The sequence below is a fragment of the Sparus aurata genome, chromosome 22, assembly GCF_900880675.1.
Source record: "Sparus aurata chromosome 22, fSpaAur1.1, whole genome shotgun sequence".
NCBI lineage: Eukaryota > Metazoa > Chordata > Actinopteri > Spariformes > Sparidae > Sparus > Sparus aurata.
In genome coordinates this window covers 1,955,659-1,974,730 of record NC_044208.1, presented here as the reverse complement: position 1 = coordinate 1,974,730, position 19,072 = coordinate 1,955,659, and the positions used below count along the sequence as shown (strand labels likewise).

General features: G+C 42.7%; 1 protein-coding gene across 1 annotated transcript in view; it reads left to right on the top strand.

The window, feature by feature from the left end:
* Nucleotides 1-1,799: 1,799 nt before the first annotated feature.
* znf292b (zinc finger protein 292b) overlaps nt 1,800-19,072 on the top strand; it is a 43,778-nt gene continuing 26,505 nt past the window's right edge. Inside the window, exon 1 of the mRNA XM_030404876.1 lies at nt 1,800-2,165. Coding sequence (XP_030260736.1) covers nt 2,001-2,165 — 165 coding nt within the window. The 5' untranslated portion in view covers nt 1,800-2,000. The remainder of the gene's footprint in view (nt 2,166-19,072) is intronic.

The following is a 19,072-nucleotide window of genomic DNA, read 5'->3' as shown; positions in this document are numbered from 1 at the left end:
ATTCATTTAGAATGGTGAACAGACCATTTGACTGGAACTACTTAGTAGGTGTCCATATATCAAGGATTAATGGACAGCCTGCAGCCAATCAGAATTGAGTATTCCCCCAGACCATGGTATAAGTGCTAAGTTAGCACTCGTACGCAGGCAGTCGAACTAATTTATTTAGACTACATTTTCTTTCTACACTATATCTTGTCAAGGTGTTGTTCAGTATGTTTGAGTTGAATATGTTCATGTTCACAGTCTTGTGCAGACATCATTTTGGGAACAAATAAAATGGTTGCTTTTGGTGCAGAAGACTGTGTAGAACTCCTTTTTTTGCCACTCAATTAACAACTCCGGAATCGATATGAGAATTGATAAGGAATTGGATTGATGAGCAGAATCGACAGTGGCAACTTATCAATTCCCACCCCTAGTTGTGGTTTAAGTTCAGTGAAATGTTTGACCATCACATATTTCAAATCTAGCACCTTCACAATTAAAGAAAGCTGTTTAACGTTTGTCTCTATCTCCACAATGTTATCCACATGGATTATCAGTCCACCACTAACCCTGGTTATTCTAATTGTATGTATTTACTTTGTGTATGTATGCATGACTGCGTGTGTTTGGAATGTTATCCTCTGTCTTCTTTCTTCTTTCTCTTCCTCTGCTCAGCCTTGAAATGTTTTCCTTCTTTGGCTTTCTTTTTAATTAAGCCTTTGTTCTGGAGAGATCAAACCCATCTGAGGGGGGGTTTTTGCACATTTTTCACATTTTTGTTGTTCATGTGTATATCCAGGTATATATTTTATCGATGTGTAAAACATCTTTAAAATCTACAGATGAAAATTTAAGCTGCAAGCAGCGATGAATGGGCCCTCGCACGCCGCGCACATCGGGCTGTGGTGCCGTCGGATTGCGCGCTCACCTGTTACTTGCATGTCATGATGGCGAGAAAACAAGCAGTAAACGTCATGTCAATCTGATAATGTTTGTCTGACTTCCTGTGTCCAGTGGGTGGCGCTATGAATATGACACAGTTTTGATGCACAGATATATTCAGGGCAACTCCCTCTACATTCCTGAGAGATTTGGTGTAGAAGGGGAATTGTATGTTGAAGTTACAAGGACTTGATGCTTGATGGCAAAGGATTTGAAATTGACCACACCACCATGGCCAGCAGGGACAATGTATAGGCGAAATCTTTTAACAGGTTTTCATCTTCAAGGCCTGAGGATGATACTGAGTGACTGTGAAGTCTGTTGTGTTAAATCTGTAGGAGGAGGTCGTTAGAGTACGAAGATTGGAAATATTTTAATATGGCGGCCAAAATCAAAATGGCCGACTTAGTATTGATGCTGAGATGTATTCAGGGCGACACCGTCTACATGTAAGTGCAATTTTGTGTAGATGGGAAATTGTGTGTTGAAGCCTTGATGCTTCACGGCGAAGGAAAAAAATGGTTTCCACCGTCACACCCACCAGGAAAGATTTCCATAACTTCTGATCTTCAAAAAATGATGTTTCACATTAAAATGGATGACTTCCTGACGGTATCGGTCCTAGAGGGGTTTTTGTGCGTCTGTTCATGATAAATGTGCACACCGAATTTCGTCCACGTATATGCATGTAGGAGCCAGGGCATTACAATAGGGGGCGCTACAGAGCCCGCAGGTCACAACCACGCCCAATGACGATGCAGTATCACAATTTTCGCCAGATGTGACGTTTATTCCAAAGTTGGTGAGTTTTGGGTGAGAAGAAGAAGAAGATTTTTTTTTCAATTACAATAGGGACCTCCCAGGTCGAGACCTGCCCGGGCCCTGAAAATGAGGAGATCAGACAGGGAGCCTGAAGCACCTTTCCTGAACACTGTAGCCAGTCTATTGTGTGGTCCAAACTTCTGAGCAGAAGGTGGCGGTAATGCACCAATAAGCTGGAGCCGTAAAACAAGAAGAAGCAGAAGCCGAAGAAGAAGATACGCAGCTACGCGCAGGAGCTGGGTGTGAAGATGGCGGACGAGGAGGCCGAGCAGGACCGTAGTCCTGAGAACGGTAACACTGAAACCATTGAGGAACTTAAACAACGGTTGCAACAACTGCAAGAGGTCGTGGTTGGAGAAAGCGGCGACTCCCCAACCCAGTCATCCTCTGAGTACTGCCAGGAGTTTTGTAGGGTGAGTTATGTTCCCAACATATTTAGCCATCAAGCTAGCCAGCTAGCATTAACAATAACGGTCTCTCCTGGCTTCTGGCTAATCCAGGGAAATGTTTCGTTTCCGTCCGGTTACAGAATAAGAACGTGTGCTGTGGTCCAACTTCGGCCAGTCGGTAAAGTAGAGCGTACAAATACAACTCAGCCTGACGGAGACAGGGCTCGTCCATCTAGCTACACGCTAGCTGATAGTTATTTCTGCAGGAGGTAACGTCAGCTAACGTTAAGCGTTAGGTTGTGTCGTTAACATCATTGACATGGATCTCTAGTTGATTGGTGTGTCTGTCTGTATTGGTTCGAGGTGGTAAGAATATCTAGTTACTCGGTTCGAGATCGACCAAAACAATTGTACCTGCAGTTAGCCAAATATGAGCTTTTAGCCTTGTGTGTTTGGCTACATGCGCGTTCACGTGAGAATAATTTGGCTTGTCGTCTGTGGCGGTTACGTCGCCCTCAGGCTCGCTAAATGAATCTCCTGTTTCGTTGTTGGAGTCATTACCACAGAGTCTGTTGTCAACACTAACGCTAGGTGTACTGGAGATGTAGGAGGAGGGTACGGCACCGTTTGTTAGCTTTTCCCGCGATGAATTTCGTGTGTGTACGTGCCGAATCGAGCACAGAGGAGGCACGTAGAGCTGCATGCTATACTCTATAGAACACAAATTACAGCCAGCCTTCTCCAGCCCAGAGCGATGCCCATCAGGAAGCCATCAACATAGTTCAGTGGTTAGAGAGATGTGTGTGCATATGGGCGGATCTGGACTACCACTGAAGAGCTCTGCATGATTTGATGAAATGAAATGTATCCACCGTGCCCACGTACAGCACAAAGTGAGACGCAGTGTTGTGGCAGTTGCATGAAAATGTTTAGGCTAATCTGCAAATTACAGGTGTGTAATTTATTAGCAGGGTCATGTGGAGGACTTAAAGCGAAACTCTCGCCAAAAAGCAACCGAGGCTTTATTTGTGATTGAATATGAGTCAAACCTTCGTGTAAAAGCATAATTACGGCGAAAGAGGCACTTTTAAGATTTACCGTATTTTCGTTTTTGGGCACGTTCATTTTGAACGGGAGAGCTAGGGGCATGACACGCTAGCATCAAAATCGCTATTTTTAGAACACTACGAAGGCTCGACACAACATGAAACTTTTCTCATAGCATCACTAGGGTCTCTACTCATGAACAAGAGCATTGAGAACATTGTTTGTGTACACAGAGTTTATGAAAAAGAAGGTTTTTGAACTACTCACGTTAGCTGCTGCATCTCCTGCGCGTCGCCGTCATGGCAGGCAAAAAGTGTCGATACCTGAGTGCGACTGACAGGCACGCTTGAGGAGCGGTTCACCATTACTCTCCTGCCTGTCAGGTCGCACTCGGGGATCAACACTTTTTGTCTGCCATGACGGCGACGCGCAGGAGATGCAGCAGCTAACGTGAGTTAAAATTAACGTGCCCAAAACCGAAACTACGGTAAATCTTAAAAGTGCCTCTTTCGCTGTAATTATGCTTTTACACGAAGGTTTGACTCATATTCAATCCCAAATAAAGCCTCGGTCGCTTTTTGGCGAGAGTTTTGCTTTAAGATGCTTCGATATATTCTTACTTATTTACATCAGAGTAGGCTCTGATTCAGCATGTGCATACCAGATATGGGGTAGCAGATCAGAGTGTTTAACTGTTTGCTTCACAATAAATCTCGATTGAAAAAGTTCATTTTAAGATGTTAAATATTAAGTCTGTGTGCTAGGAATGCAATGATACCAAACTTACAGTTTGATAATATCTTGATAAGTAGTCAACAATACATTATTTATGACAATATCTTGAAAAGAAAAAAAACTCTGATGTCCTAAGCATGTGTAAAAGTTGACATGAATTGCCTTTGGCAGTGAATCAGTATTTCTTTATTGTCCCACAACTGGGGAAATTTGTTTGCCACAGCAGCCAAAGTAGTGTTGTCAGTCACAATACCAAAATTATGACTTCGGTATATATACTATATATAATATATCAGTGTTTCCTCCAGTATTTTCTGAGACTGTGGCGTGGGGGGGGGGGGGGGGGGGGGGGGGGGTATAGTTTGGGTCATCATACTGTAATATTTATACTTAAGTCATAGGCTAATTAGGGAATTTCATTTTTTTTTTCCTCTGGTTATAATGCTCTCACACAGCCATCATGAACTCCCCTGCATGGGCTTGGAATGAAGATTCATGTTGTAAAGAAATATTTTTATTATTTGTTTTTAAGAGAGGAGTTATCCAAGTCAGAGTCCTGCACGGGTGAAAAATTATGTACTGTGTCGGACACAGATGCGGATCGGGTCGGACGCCTGGAGAGTAGGGGTGGTTAATCGGCCCGATGTCCCGATTCGATTCCGATTATTGAAGTCACGATTCGATTACAAACCGATTTTCGATTATTAACGATTATCGATTCAATTTTCAGTTATTAACGATTATTGATCTTTACATTTAACATCAGTCAGCTGCTGAATTTTTACTTCTCTTTTGAGTAACACCTCACAGGACCTTCAATATTGTATAGTGTAACTAATATCCAAATTATTATTTTTTACTTACTACTAACGTATTCTTTCACTGTTAAAAAAATGTCCACACTTGTGAATAAATGTCCAAATTCTATATATTTATTTTATTCTCCACATAACAAAGATGCAGATGCTTTGGAACATTCTGTGGTCACAGGACAGCTGTGTAATACCTTGCATCTTCATGGCAACTTAAATGGCAAAATTAATTAGGAAATGGAACCAATGTTCTGTAGCTTATATACTGTAGTAGCAAGCAAAACAGAACACAACACACTGTGTTCTGAGTAATGAAGTACTGAATCAGTGGTCTAGAACAACCAGATTTTTGCACCATCATGGTAACTTAATTGGCAAAATGAAATAAGAAATAGAACCAACGTTCTGTAGCTTATATACTGTAGTAGCAAACAAAACAGAACACAACACACTGTGTTCTGAGTAATTAAGTACTGAATCATGGGTCTAGAACAACCAGATTTTTGCACCATCATGGTAACTTAAATGGCAATATGAAATAGAACCAACGTTCTGTAGCTTATATGCTGTAGTAGCAAACAAAACGGAACACAACACACTGTGTTCTTAGTAATGAAGTACTGAATCAGTGGTCTAGAACAACCAGATTTTTGCACCATCATGGTAACTTAAATGGCAAAATGAAATACGAAATAGAACCAACGTTCTGTAGCTTATATACTGTAGTAACAAACAAAACAGAACACAACACACTGTGTTGTGAGTAATGAAGTACTGAATCAGTGGTCTAGGACAACCAGATTTTTGCACCATCATGGTAACTTAAATGGCAAAATTGAATGGAAAGTTCATTTCCTTTACACACATTTTAGTGTAGCCTCAGCTTAGCTAAACTGTACACAGTAATAAAACAGAACACACTGTGTAACTTGTGAGTGATCAAATGATACTGAACAACATTCATTGCTCTGGAACAACCAGATTCTTATGGAGGAAGACCAGCTGGTCCACATGTTGTGGAATGAGCATACTCCATTATGCTGACACAATGTCCCCCGCAGTGGAGAACACTCTTTCTGCAGCAACGCTCGTGCCAGGAATACACAAGTGTCGTTTGGCAAGTTTGACTAGGCGAGGGTACACAAGATCGTTGGAGCTCCACCACAAGGGGGTTATCAGTGAGAGGAAGTGAAGGGGCCTCCAGATACTTGCGAACCTCTTCCTCAACCTTCGTTTGTACTGACTTGGGCTCCACTGTGGTGACAGCATTAAAAGTTTGGCCCAGTAGTACAGTCAGTGAAGATGGTCTCAAGGTGGAGGGGGTGGAGGAGCCGGCCTCGTCCAGCTCTGGGCCTTGGACCCGAAACTCCTCAACAACGCCATCCTCACTTTCATCGTGCGTCTCAGCCATGTTATCACCTTCCTCCTCAGGCATGTGAGCCTCTTGCTTCACCACCTGCCATAGGGAAACAGTAGTAAAATAAGATAGGTTAAAACATTCACATTTCAAAATTATTGAACAAATACAAAAGCAGCATCATAATTGATAATTAATTTCACATTCCAAGTCTATATTTTACATTCAAACAAAACTTGCTCAATTAATTTTTTTGATTGGCAGTATTTTTATAACACAGAGCATTCTATCAATCACACAACTGATCATTCTCTAAAGTAGTAGAATTATTTATATCAAAGGAGAGACCACCTCAAGGGATGCAGCCTCTGCAGTCATTCTGCTGTAGGTCTCCATTTTTTCATCCTCTGAAAGAAATGGTAGAGCCTTGAAACGAGGGTCAAGGGCAGATGCAGCATGGAGTATGTGTCTCTCTTTTGTAGATGTATATCTCTTCATTAAATCTGCCCGGATAGCATGCTTGACTTCACGGGTCATCGGGTCATCCTCTGATGCAGTGGTGAAGTTGGCCAGGAGCTGTGCATGTAATGGGGCAATGACAGAGAGAGTAGGAATGCTCTCCTCAGACATTGTGGTGGTTGCCAACTTCATGGGCTTGAGGGCTGTCACCAGGTGTTCAGCGCCGGACACATCTGCCTCACTCAGTGTGCAGATGTCATGTGCATCTTTCCTCTCCTGTAAGGATGATGGGAATTGAGAATAGGAATTGGAATAGTTAACATAAAGGAATCAACACTGTATGCTTTAAGGTTCATCCTTTCATGTTGTTCACACAATGATGTAGATCAGAAATTGCCATTTGCTTGAGCATCACCAAATTAGACTAACTAACAATTACATTTATCAACCACTAATGACATTAATACTAAATCTAATAAAGTTTTAAATCCCATAAACTTACTTGAGGAGAGAGGAGCGCAGCGCAGACAGCTGGCTGTTGTTTAAGGAACCTCTCAACCATATCGAAGCCACTGTTCCATCTTGTAGGAGCATCTGTTTTCAGTTTATGTTTAGGCAGTTCTGGTAAAATAAAAAATGAAAATAGCGCATTACGAGTAACTTACATGGAATTTTTCGTAGCCTATTGATGAATTAGCCTAGAAGTTAATACAAAGCTTGATTTGTATGCTACTATGCTACAGTTTAAATAAATTTACTTCGATTGCAGAGGCAAACATTTTAATATGTTATTATTATATTATTTATTAATTTCAAGCCTTTGACTTACCAAGTAGGGCCTGCTTTTGTTCCAACACCTGACTGGCTGTGGTGCTGCGATGAAAGAAGGCAGTGATCCGTCTGACTCTACCCAAGAGTCGGGCTACAGAGGGCAGCTTCAGGGCTCGTTGGCAAGCGATGTTGAGGGTGTGAGCGTAACACCGGACATGCAGAAAGTTGACAAGCTCAGCGGCCAGGGTCATGTTCGAAGCATTATCGGTGACGAGAACCAGGTCGTGTTTCTCTATTCCCCACTCCTCCGCCATTGTTTTAAGAAATGCACACACATTTGCGCCTGTGTGGCTATCATCCATAGCTCTCGTCTGAAGTACGTAAGAGATTAGCTTCCATTCACTGCTAATGTAATGAGCTGTAACGGTCACGTATGAGACTGTAGCTCTGGATGTCCAGGCATCGCACGTTACCGCTACCCTGTGAGCAGAGGTGAGGGATTCTTTCACGGAAACCTTTGTCTCCTTGTAAAGATCTGGAATCGATTTAAGAGTGAAAAAGCTCCGGGATGGAATGACATATCTTGGCTCCAGACTGTGGACCATGTAGCGGAAGCCTGTGTTTTCCACCACGCTGTATGGTCTCATGTCCTTCGCAATGAAGTAGGATATACACTTGGTTATTTTCTTGCTCGTCCTTTGCCCAGGCTGCCTCCTCTGGATGGAAGCGCGACGTGTGAGCCCTCATGTTGCTAGTACAGGGTTTCCGCGGGTCATTAAAAAGCATGAAAAGTCATTAAATGGATTTTGTGAAAATTCAGGCATGAAATGGCATGAAAAAGCATGAACTTCGCTGTTCAGAGGCATTAAAAAAACTTGATTGAATAAAAACATTGTTTTTCACGATTTATTTTGATTATATAAACATCTAAATCTAATTTTGATCGGAAGTATAGCGTAATGGTTGACAGGCGGAACCTTTTAATCGGCTACCTTTTTACGGCCGGTGCACAAAGTTGAGACACCGGAGTAATGCTAGCTACTGTGTGTGTGAATGCTGTGGCCGTGACGAAAGAACCGAGGAAATAAATGACGGAAAAATGGGGAAATGCAAGTTTCAGCAGAAGTGGTTGGAGGATGAACAATTTAGAAGCTGGTTAAAGCCTGTCGAAGGTAAACCCGGAGAGGCATTTTGCACCGTGTGCAAAAAAAACTTCAAACTTTGCACAATGGGCGTCAATGCGGTAAAATCTCACATGCAGTCAGGGAGTCACAAGTCGGCGTTGAAAGGCAGGCAGCAGTTAACCGTGTCGAATTTTTTGGCCGTGACCAGCAGCGCAACATCTGCTGTCACCCCTACACCTGCAGCTGCCGCTGCTACCACCACTCCTGCCAACTTAGGCCACAGCGGAGCCGTGACAACGACTGCCCCCAGCAGAGCCGGGACAGCGGGGAAGACCACCGACCTGCGAGCAGCATTTGGCTCGAATGCGACTTTGGAAGCGGAGGTGCTCTGGTGTCTTCAGAAGGACGCTGATGACCTTGCTGAGACAGCTGAAAGCAAAGCAGGGACACTCATGGCTCAAATGATCACCAAGTCAAATACTCTAAGGAGGAGACACAAGGACAAATGCCTTGAACTAGGCCTGGGCGATAAACCGAAAATTTACCTATACCGAAATTTACGACGATAACCGACGTCATTTTGGCCATGTCGGTATATTCGGTGTCATAGGCATAACATCCACTAGGGACAGGGGACATGTTAGGTCCACTTGATTAATCTACCCCGGCATATACCGATGTGCTTTTTTTACATTAATTTGATGGCAAACTCCCCCAGCTGATGCAACACCAGCTATGCCAGGTTAGTAATCAAGTGAACCCACTCTCGCTGTGAGTCGGACAGTTTGTGTAATGATGATGCGTTCAAAGGCTGCAACAGGCCACCGTCTTCGGCCGGGCGGTCCATTGATCAAACATTTGTCTTTTGTTTTTTATTCACTCAAAATAATGACTGTGTTTCCAGCTAGAAAACGCGCATCTCTCTCCTCCCTCCATTGTTGTTTGCATTTGTGTCTCTGCGTGGTCTGACACGTGAGTGTCCTCATGCTGAGAAACGTGACTTCTCGCGTATGTGACGTTACTCCCCGAGACGCAAGAAGAAAGCAAAAATATATATTTTTTACTAAGGAAAATGACAAAACTAGTAACGCGTTACCGGCATCACTGATTGTGTAGCTTAAGTGCAACATGGAGCATGAAGATGTAAAGGAAAAAATAAAAACAGTAGAATGGTAAATGGTCTGCATTTTTATAGCGCTTTTCCAGTCTAACGACAGCTCAAAGCGCTGTACAACACATGCCACATTCACCCATTCACACACACATTCATACACTGATGACGGAGGCTGCCATGCAAGGCGCCAACTGCTCATCAGGAGCAATTTGGGGTTCAGTATCTTGCTCAAGGACACTTCGACATGCAACTAGGGGGAGCTGGGATTCGAACTGGTGACCTAATCATCACTAGACGACCCGCTCTACCCACTGAGCCACAGCTTAACTTTGAGCAAGTTTGGAGGAAAGTCGGAGGTGTGGACCCATTTTAATCAAGTCGTGGGCCGTGATAATAACATTTGTCGGCTTTGTCGAGTGCATTAAGTGAGGCACTTGTTGCATTATTCATTAAGATTTCTGTAGTTAAAACAACTCGCAATTGTAGTCGAGAACGTCAGTTATAACAGCCCACGTATTAAACAGTTGTCGGATTTAAATCGGTCTCGGGCTTATAATTACATTCAATGTGTCGGGCCGGGCTCGGACACAACGTGCACGGGCTCGGGTCGGGCTTGATTCTAAGCTCTACTCGGGTCCAGCCGCAACTTTACTGAGGTTCACCCAGTGTGAGCAGCAGGAAGACGGTCAGCTCACCTCCCAGAACATGGCATTGAATCGCTGGAAACTGATTTAGGGACTGTCATCAAATTACTTGGCATAAATATATTAATACAAAATAATTGCAGTTCTTTCAATATCTTCCATGACATGGGGCCCAGTGACTCCAGCAGCAGATTGTATTAGTAAACTGGACGAATGAGACACAGCTATGTTTATTGTACTTTAGTGCTTCCTCTATTTTATATGAATATTAATATGCAGAAATCTTGATTTTTTTTCTCAATAGCTTCCATGTCATGTGACCCTCTGACCTCTGAAACAGATTCTGTGTCTATCAAAAATATATAATGATAAAGAAAATAGTGGTAAAAAAAGTTCTCTAATGCTCAAGAGGTTAACATATTATTAAGCAGCAATGTCAACTTCTCTACTATTTTGTCTCATGTCTTAGATTCTGATTCTGAAGTCCTCAAAATGTTTATTTATTTACATCCAACCTCTTCCACCACCTGCAGTACAACCACGTGATTCAATTCGAAGAAATAAAAAAAGCGAGAAGCGAGAAGCTTAGAATTTGTTTATAAGGGACTGTATATTTTATACTTTTAAACTTGTTCAGTTGTTGTCATTTCAAGTAATCTGTGCTTTTCAGCTGTTCAATCGTGTGCCTATCAGTTGTTCTTAACTACTAAATAAATAAAATAAATCTTAACTACAATGTAGTTTTACAGTCCTTTAAAGTGTCATTTCTGTAAATACACAGGATTTTTTTTCCTTTTTTTTAGGTGCGGGGGGGGGGGGGTGGTGGTGGTGGTGGTGGTGTTACTTATCGTTCATTTATCGTTATCGAGGTGAGTTGCTCAATATATCGTGATGTTGATTTGAGGCCATATCGCCCAGCCCTACCTTGAACTGAAAAATGTTGAGACAGAGTTGGAGCAAAAAGGAAAGGAACTAAGACATATGCACTAATGGCTCATCATGGGTGGATTTTCCTCACCTGGATCCTCAGTGTGGGTGTGTGTGTGGTGGGGAGGACAGAGGTTATTCCCCCCTAGAAACCAAAGTCTGGCTACACCCTGTTTCAATACCAGCATTCAGTTCAGATGTCAGTGCTTACTTGAAGCTAGTCTATCTTTTGTGAGTGGTTGACATGATAGTTCAACATTTTGGCGAATTTGCCTACTGCCATAAGCAGTATAGGTTCATTACTTTTAATTATCAGCGCATGTTGTTTTGAGATCCACCGGGCAGAGATGTGTGCTGCCCAGTGAAATATTTGTATTTTGTTGTGTTCTTATTTTGTGAAGCACTTTGTGTTGCATTTAATGACTGTAAACCGTCTTGTGATCTATCTGACAGTTAAATTTGGATTTTAAGCAGTACTTTAGCTTAGTGTGGCAAAGCTTGCAGACTACATACGTTCTGTCGATATGTTGTGAAGTCCTTCCATAAAAACCAAAATGCATCCACACACTCGCTTTAAGGCCAGATGGAGCTGGGTGGATTAGCTGGTTGTCGGTTGTTGCTAATTCTTGCGCCATTTTATCGCCTCTCGCCCGCACGTCGCTCACCTCGGCTCGGTAAGCAGACTTCCTCGCCGGCTCAGTTACACGTTGTCTTGTTATGACAGACAGGTAGCAGCTCCGCCTTGCGGTTAAATTCGGTATGACAGCCAGTAAAATGAGGTCTCCGGTTTGCGTTACAATTTAAAAAATGTAAATAATCGATCTTTGGAAATTTAATGATCGACTCATAATCGGCAATATTATAATCGCGATTAATCAATAATCGACTTTTTTCACCACCCCTACTGGAGAGGCGGGTCGGGTTACGATTGCCATTTTCAAGGCGTCACTTATCATCAGTCATTATTGGCGACACAAATGATAAGCATTTATATTTCAGATGAGCTCATTAATGCGTGCTTGCGCCCTCCCAGAACTCCCATTCCCCACGCTGGCTTTTTTTTTTTAAATTGCGTCCGTCCAATTTTCCTTCTGACGTCGGTATCAATTTATAGCGGGTTGGCTCGGGTACGGAATGTAATTTGTGCTACTGTCGGAAAACGGGTCGGATGCGGTTATAAGTAATGCGGGTTCGGGCGGGTTTGCAATATAAAACCCGTGCAGGACTCTGCTCTAAGTGACCATTTTAATCCTCTAGCTAATTATCAAGCTAAATATCCAACATGCTAGTTAACGTCAAAGACTGCGGTGGAGGCGACGGTAAAATATTTACTTCCTCTAACACTGGATTTATTTATGCCTGAATTTTTAAGGTGTGGCGGCTTTTATTTTGCCATGGCGGTGCGCCACAGTCAATTACATGTAGAGGAAACCCTGATATATAATACTGAAATGATACCACAGCGGAAAACTAAAACAACATCAAAAGTAATGGAATAAGATGTTAGATGACAGAATGTGAAATTTAAAGCTAGGGTCTACAATCCTGGAGAGCTAGCAAGATTTGAAAGTGGCACCTCCTCTAAGTTCCACCCCCCCCTCCCCATCCCGTCAGTGCTCCGTCTAAAGCCACTCCCCCACAAACTTGAACGCGCTTCTGGCAGTGGGACTCAGCAGGGAGAAGGAGATGCCGGAGCAAGACGCAGCAATTCAGCTGAATTTAGCACGGAGCAGACAGGAAGTCAAGCGCCAAAATAACAAACTACATCCTTTTCCCTTTTTTACATTACTTTTCAAAATGAAACACTCCGTGTTGACACCAGCACACATCGTGAGGCCAGCTGTCTACCGTACTGTGCCGTGGCAGACTCAAACCGCAACCGGTGGGGATTGCCGGACGGCGGAGAAAAACCCGATCGGAACCACAACACAGCGGACCCCTATCCAGTGGAAATTGGGCTGACTCATTAGCCATTCTCATGGCTAAAAACAACACACAAAGAAGCTAACGTTAGCATTGGGCTAATACAAGCTACAAACATAGCCAAGTTGGCAAACCTTACATATTTCGTGAAAATAACAAATTCCCCTGAAACAAAACAAATAATTACCTGTTCAACAGAAAGAGAGCAACCTCTGCATCACTTTTCAAGTCCTTCACATGCCCCAGTTGTCTTCACCAATCAAACGCTGCACCAATGTTGACTCGGTCCGACTTCTTTCTTTATCCAGAGCCTTTTTCGTGGCAGCCTTTTCTACCTCAGCCCTCTTTTCCTTGCCTTTTTAGCGGGGTGAGCTGTTACAAGTAACGCTGGCTGCATTTTCTCTGCCATTGTAACCAAATGAACGTCTTCTCCTGCAACTCCGTATTTCTGCAGAGGAGTGTGCTGAATATTTCCGGCATCAGTGAAACGTAACGTGTGCGCACGGAGGAAGGAGGGACAGAACGAGACATGAAGGCATCTGACCAATCCGTGCATCTGACCAATCCATGCTATCCAGGCCGGATGGCACGGATTGGTCACCTTTTTCTCAGTCCTACAGCTGCCACAGAGGTCTGATTATTTTCGTTCCTTTTTCTGAATACATAATGTATTGACTACTCTCAGTATAGCAGGATCATTTCACCCAGTATAACAAAATGTGTTTCTGAACAACATTACAGACCCTAGCTTTAAATGATTTATTTCTTTTTACTAATTAAAACACTTAAACTTAAAAAGTAAAAATAGAAATATATATTTTTGTAAAATATGTTTCAGTGTTTCAATACTTTTCTTCTCATGATTATTATCATGAATTCAGTTTGATAGGTAACTTAGCTGACAATGTGGTTTCAAGCATCTCTGTATCCAAGAAGACAAGCCTCTTCTTGTTTTGTTATTTGTCTTGTTTGCTCTCAGAGATTATTAAATAACCTGATTTTCCATTAAAAGCTTAGTGCTTGTAGTAGAAAAAAATAACAGCACATCAACTACAATTTTATTCAGTGTAAAAATAATGAAAATAAATTACATTAACTGTAAGTCTGGCAATGCGTCTGCTTTTTCAACAAGCCTAGGACGGTCGGCAGGAGCACTCATGCAACATTCAGCCATGTCTGTCTCGCTCTGCTCTGTGACTGTCACCAAGAAACCATGCTCACTCTGGCTGCAGGCAGAGAGAAGATGCGGACACACAGACACGATGCCCCACTGTCGCACAAAGTTCATAAAGTACCAGTACTAACAAAACGTGAAAAAGTATTGTTTTTAATGGCTGGGTACCGCGGTATACCGTGCAACACTAAGCCATAGGACAAAATAATAATGACTGGACAATGTATAGCAGGGCTACCACAGCATCTAGAGGTGACTCTAGAGGACAGCTGAGAACAGGCATCGACCATGAGTCCCACCAATCTCCCTCTCTCGTTGTCCAGCAAACGACCAGGGCTGTGAAAATCTTTTTCAGCACCACTGACATTATTATTTCCCAACAGTATGTTCAGTGGTTGTCTGGTGTTAATCGGTCGACGCTAAGTTTTCCTTGTGGTTGGTTTGTTAAACTAAACAGCCAGCAGTGGAGCAGATTGTAAGATGTAGTTTCCCTGCCAGTAAAAACACCGGCTGATGCAGTTGCAGTGTCTCCAGGCTCGTTAGGTGAAGCAGACAGGCCGGTGCTGGTACAGCAGCAGGGTTCTGCAGACGGCTGACCTGTTTGTCAGCCACTGATCATAACTAGAGATGTCCCGATCAGGTTTTCTTTTTACCCCAATCCCAATCTGAGTCCTTTTTTATATTTTATATCTGCTGATACCGAGTCCCGATTAGCCTTAACTAATATATTTTCCTTAATATGTTTTTTTATTTTGTTGAAACAAAGTATATACTTTCATATGGCCTTTTCTTATTCTGCATATGCTATTGCAACAATCGCCTACCATCTTCCTTGTATTAGCAGTCTGTGATGCTGCGCTGTGACAGCAGACCCCCATGTACAGCCAGCTGAAGCGCATGCACTTGGTTCCTCCATATCACCGTTGTTGCATACGTTGTCACGTAAAATGACATGGACACGTTGCTTGTCTGTTTCACATACGTTCAGCATCTCCTCGATTGCCTGTTTTACATGCTCTGCTGTATGAGACCCACGAAACTTGTGCGCATACTGGCCAGTGTTGTTTTTGGCAGCCGTTTTAGATTTAGTCTTAGTCTTTTGGACTAAAATGCTTTTTAGTTTTAGTCAAATTTTAGTCATTTCTATATGTGATAGTTTTAGTCCAGTTCTAGTCGACGAAAAAACGAAAGTTTTAGTCTAGTTTTAGTCAGTTTTAGTTGAAAAACAAAACAAAATAAGAAGTATAGTCTTTTAACAAATCCTCTAGGATTTTTTTCAGCAGCGGGGGCCGGCTCTCCGGGGAGCCGTGGCGGCATAAACAAATGACACTTGACTGCAGAGTAGATACTGAGCAAGATAGTTATCTAGTTTACCTCAGCACTCGCGGCACCCGACCCAGTGCAGGACTCTGCTGTGAAGGTGGACATATGATGCGGCGGTGGTTTATTTGCGACAATTTATTTAAAAAAGAAAAAGAATTTTGAAGGAGCGGCGGCTAGGATTTAGGAGTGGCGGGCCGCCACTCCTAAATGAATGTAGCGGAAACACTGAATTAATTTAGGTCAAGAAGTACATAAGGGCTACAAGCTCACAATGTGTTGCAATGTGTTGAACTTGTAGATCTGCTATTTTCACAACTTGTGTGACACTCTTGTATGAAGAAGTAGGGCATCAATTCATGAAAAAAACAGTTGAAATATGTTGGAAAAAAAGTTGCAAAGTTGAAGCACTCTCCAATACTTATGGATTATATTTAAAATACGTCCATATATCTGGGGTAGCCGTAAACATGTGACGTGACGTGAAGCTCCAAGTTGGGCAGTGAACAGTGGAGACAAATTTGTTCTTAAAAATAAGAGCTTTACATTGCACCCCATTGGAGTTTAGAACTGGGTTCTTAGCGGGGGGCTTTTAATTTGAAAGAAGCGACCGTTCCTAGTTTACGGCTACAACAACAAGCGGACATAGAAGACAGCAGAAATGTCATGCATTTTGAACGTCTGACAGACCACCCTCTAACATTTACGGCCATTCTCGTCTCGTCAACGAAAACTCACACACGTCTCGTCATGTTTTAGTCATCAAAGAACCATGTTTATCTCGTCACCGTCTCGCTATCGCCATGAAAAAAAGGGGCGTCAACGAAATAATTTCGTCATCGTTGACGAAAACAACACTGATACTGGCATGTTGTAACTCGAAAGTGGAGTCAATGTAATGTAATGCCCAGATGGTGAGAGACAGCGAGATCCTCGCAGTGGCATTGGCAGGGTGGGAATTTCATTTTAGGGGCAAGGCCATTTGGCCTTCACTTTTTTTTTTTTTTTTTTAGGGGCACCAAGGCCACATGACAGGGCACAAAGGCCATTGAGTAAAATTCGATGATTTACCTTTCAGATTGATACATAACATCCTAATTTATAATAAGACATGGTTTATGTATTAAAAAATTTTTTAATACCAATATCAAGTTAATGTTACATTAGAAAACTGTTTTTTTAGTAGGGTTGTGCTTAGTTGATTTTAGTGACACTACACTGAATATTAGTGTTATTGAATATTTCTCCCAATAGACATTCCCCAAAATTATGGCAAAGCAAACAAAAATTGTACAATAACAGCACGAGACCACTGATGTGTGGAGTGATTTTGGTGACACTACACTGAATAATAGTGAAGTTATTGAATATTTTTTGTAGTATCTCTTTTCAGTGTTGCACTTTGTAGACGGTCCCTGCGCCCTCGTGTCACAGGCGGCTTCAAGGCCAAAAAAACGATTAATTTGAGATTGTGGTTCAGGACGATTTACCGAAAAATAAAATACATTTTCTCTTGAACTTGCTCCGCCACTGCTCCCCATGGTCTCCTGTAGTTCATAGTGGGCTCCGCCCTCCCCCCTGCGTTGACTTTCCACAGAGGAACAAACACAATAACATGGCAGCAAGCTAAGAGTGTGTTCCCGAAAAGGGACTTTCTCATGAGTGGCTTGGTTCTGTAGTGCCAGACCTCAAACAAACCATGGTCCGCTGCAAAGTTTGTTTAAAGGCTGTTGCAGCTAAAGGCAGCGGACCGACTCATTTATTTCAGCATTTCAAACAGACGCATGCATCACAGTGGGACACTTGTTCACTACGAGATGTACAAGACAGCAGCAGCCCATAAACACCCGCTATAAAGCAGCCAACATTAGCAGAATCATTTAATCATTGTGTCCCGTATGATAGGGGTCACTAGTAGGCGGACCAGGGTTCGAGTACGGACCCAGACGCCATCCCATATGGACTTGAACCTATAGTCAACAAATTATTACATTCTTTTTATTTTGACAGGGCTCTTTTATTTTAAGCGGCACAGCCTTTATAGACCTTACGCTGAGGTTTACGGTACTGGATTAGTTGACCAGGAAACTTACAAACCAACCACGTGCGAGTTAAGCCACCCACGTGATGCTACTCAGCCAATCTAATTTTTGCATTCAAGGCATGTTGCATTGCTCGTCGCGACTCATGCAGACAGTTGAAAGAGGGGAGAGAAGACGGACAGACAAATGAGTGGGAGTCAAATAATTATGGTGCTTTCTAAGTAGACAACGAAAACCGAGCATTCAATACGGAATGGACCGACGCATACCTGTTCCTTCTTCCCACAGATAGCACAAAACCAGTGTGTCTCATATGTTCAGAGACCGTGGCACTAATAAAAAGTGGCAATTTGTAACGCCACTATGAGATAAAGCACAAAGCTTTTGAACAATCGTACCCACCCAAGTCTGAACTGAGGTCCCAGAAAATTATTAGTCTCAGAGCCCAATATGAAAAGTCCACTAGAATTTTAGCCCATTCTTTCACTGCCCAATAACGTGCTCATGAATGTTCCCTCAGAGTTGCTTGGATTTTAGGTCAACACAAAAAGCCCTTTACAGATGGAGGTGTTGTCAAGCAGTGCGTTTACATGTACAGCTTAGTCAGATTACAGCCATAGTTCGACTATGCTACTCAACCAGACAACTGCAATTATCCGAGTATACATGCCGGTGAGAAAATCGGATTATTGGGCCGAAGCATGTCATACCCCAGTACGCTAGGTGGCGCTGTACCCATTTCAACTAGTGTAACAGGGCCACCTCCGGCTGACCTCTTTACGTCACCAGCTGCCTCGGCATTCAAGAAAGATGGCGTACGAAGAGCGAGAGGAAGCTACATCTTTGTACACTTCGTATATGGTGTACATGATAATTACACAAACTAGGTGCACAATGGCGCTCTTTCTTGCGGTGATTTCGGAGGAAAGCCGCCACCATCGCCGTCCGTCTACTTCCAGCGCCGGGGAAAATATCTCGCGCCTGCGCAGAACGCAAAATCCTATCTGATCTGATGGAACGTATACATGCAGGAGTAATGCGACTATCAATCGAATAATCTGGGTGCTTTAATTCGACTATGAGAAATCCGATCTGGTCCGATTTTAGTCAGTGTATTTTAGTTTAGGTTTAGTGTATACATGCATGTTAAAGATCCGTTCATAGTCAGACTAACCCAGTAATCCGGTTTTCTTGAGTGTCATGTAAACACACTGACTGACTACATGAGTGCAGTAGGAGAAACATTATTTGAGGGTAAACAAAAAGAAGAGCTTTGTGACTTTCAGCATCAACAGCCACAAAGGAAAGTGAAATATTAGCCCAGGAAGTGTTAGCCCAGATGAATGAAGCCATTCATAAGGCACCATGTGTAAGCTTGGCTGTAGATGAGTCTACTGATGTGACTCTGACAAAGCTCAGTTGTTAGTTTATGCAAGGTTCTTCAACAAAGACAAGAAAGAGTTCTGTGAAGACATATTAGGT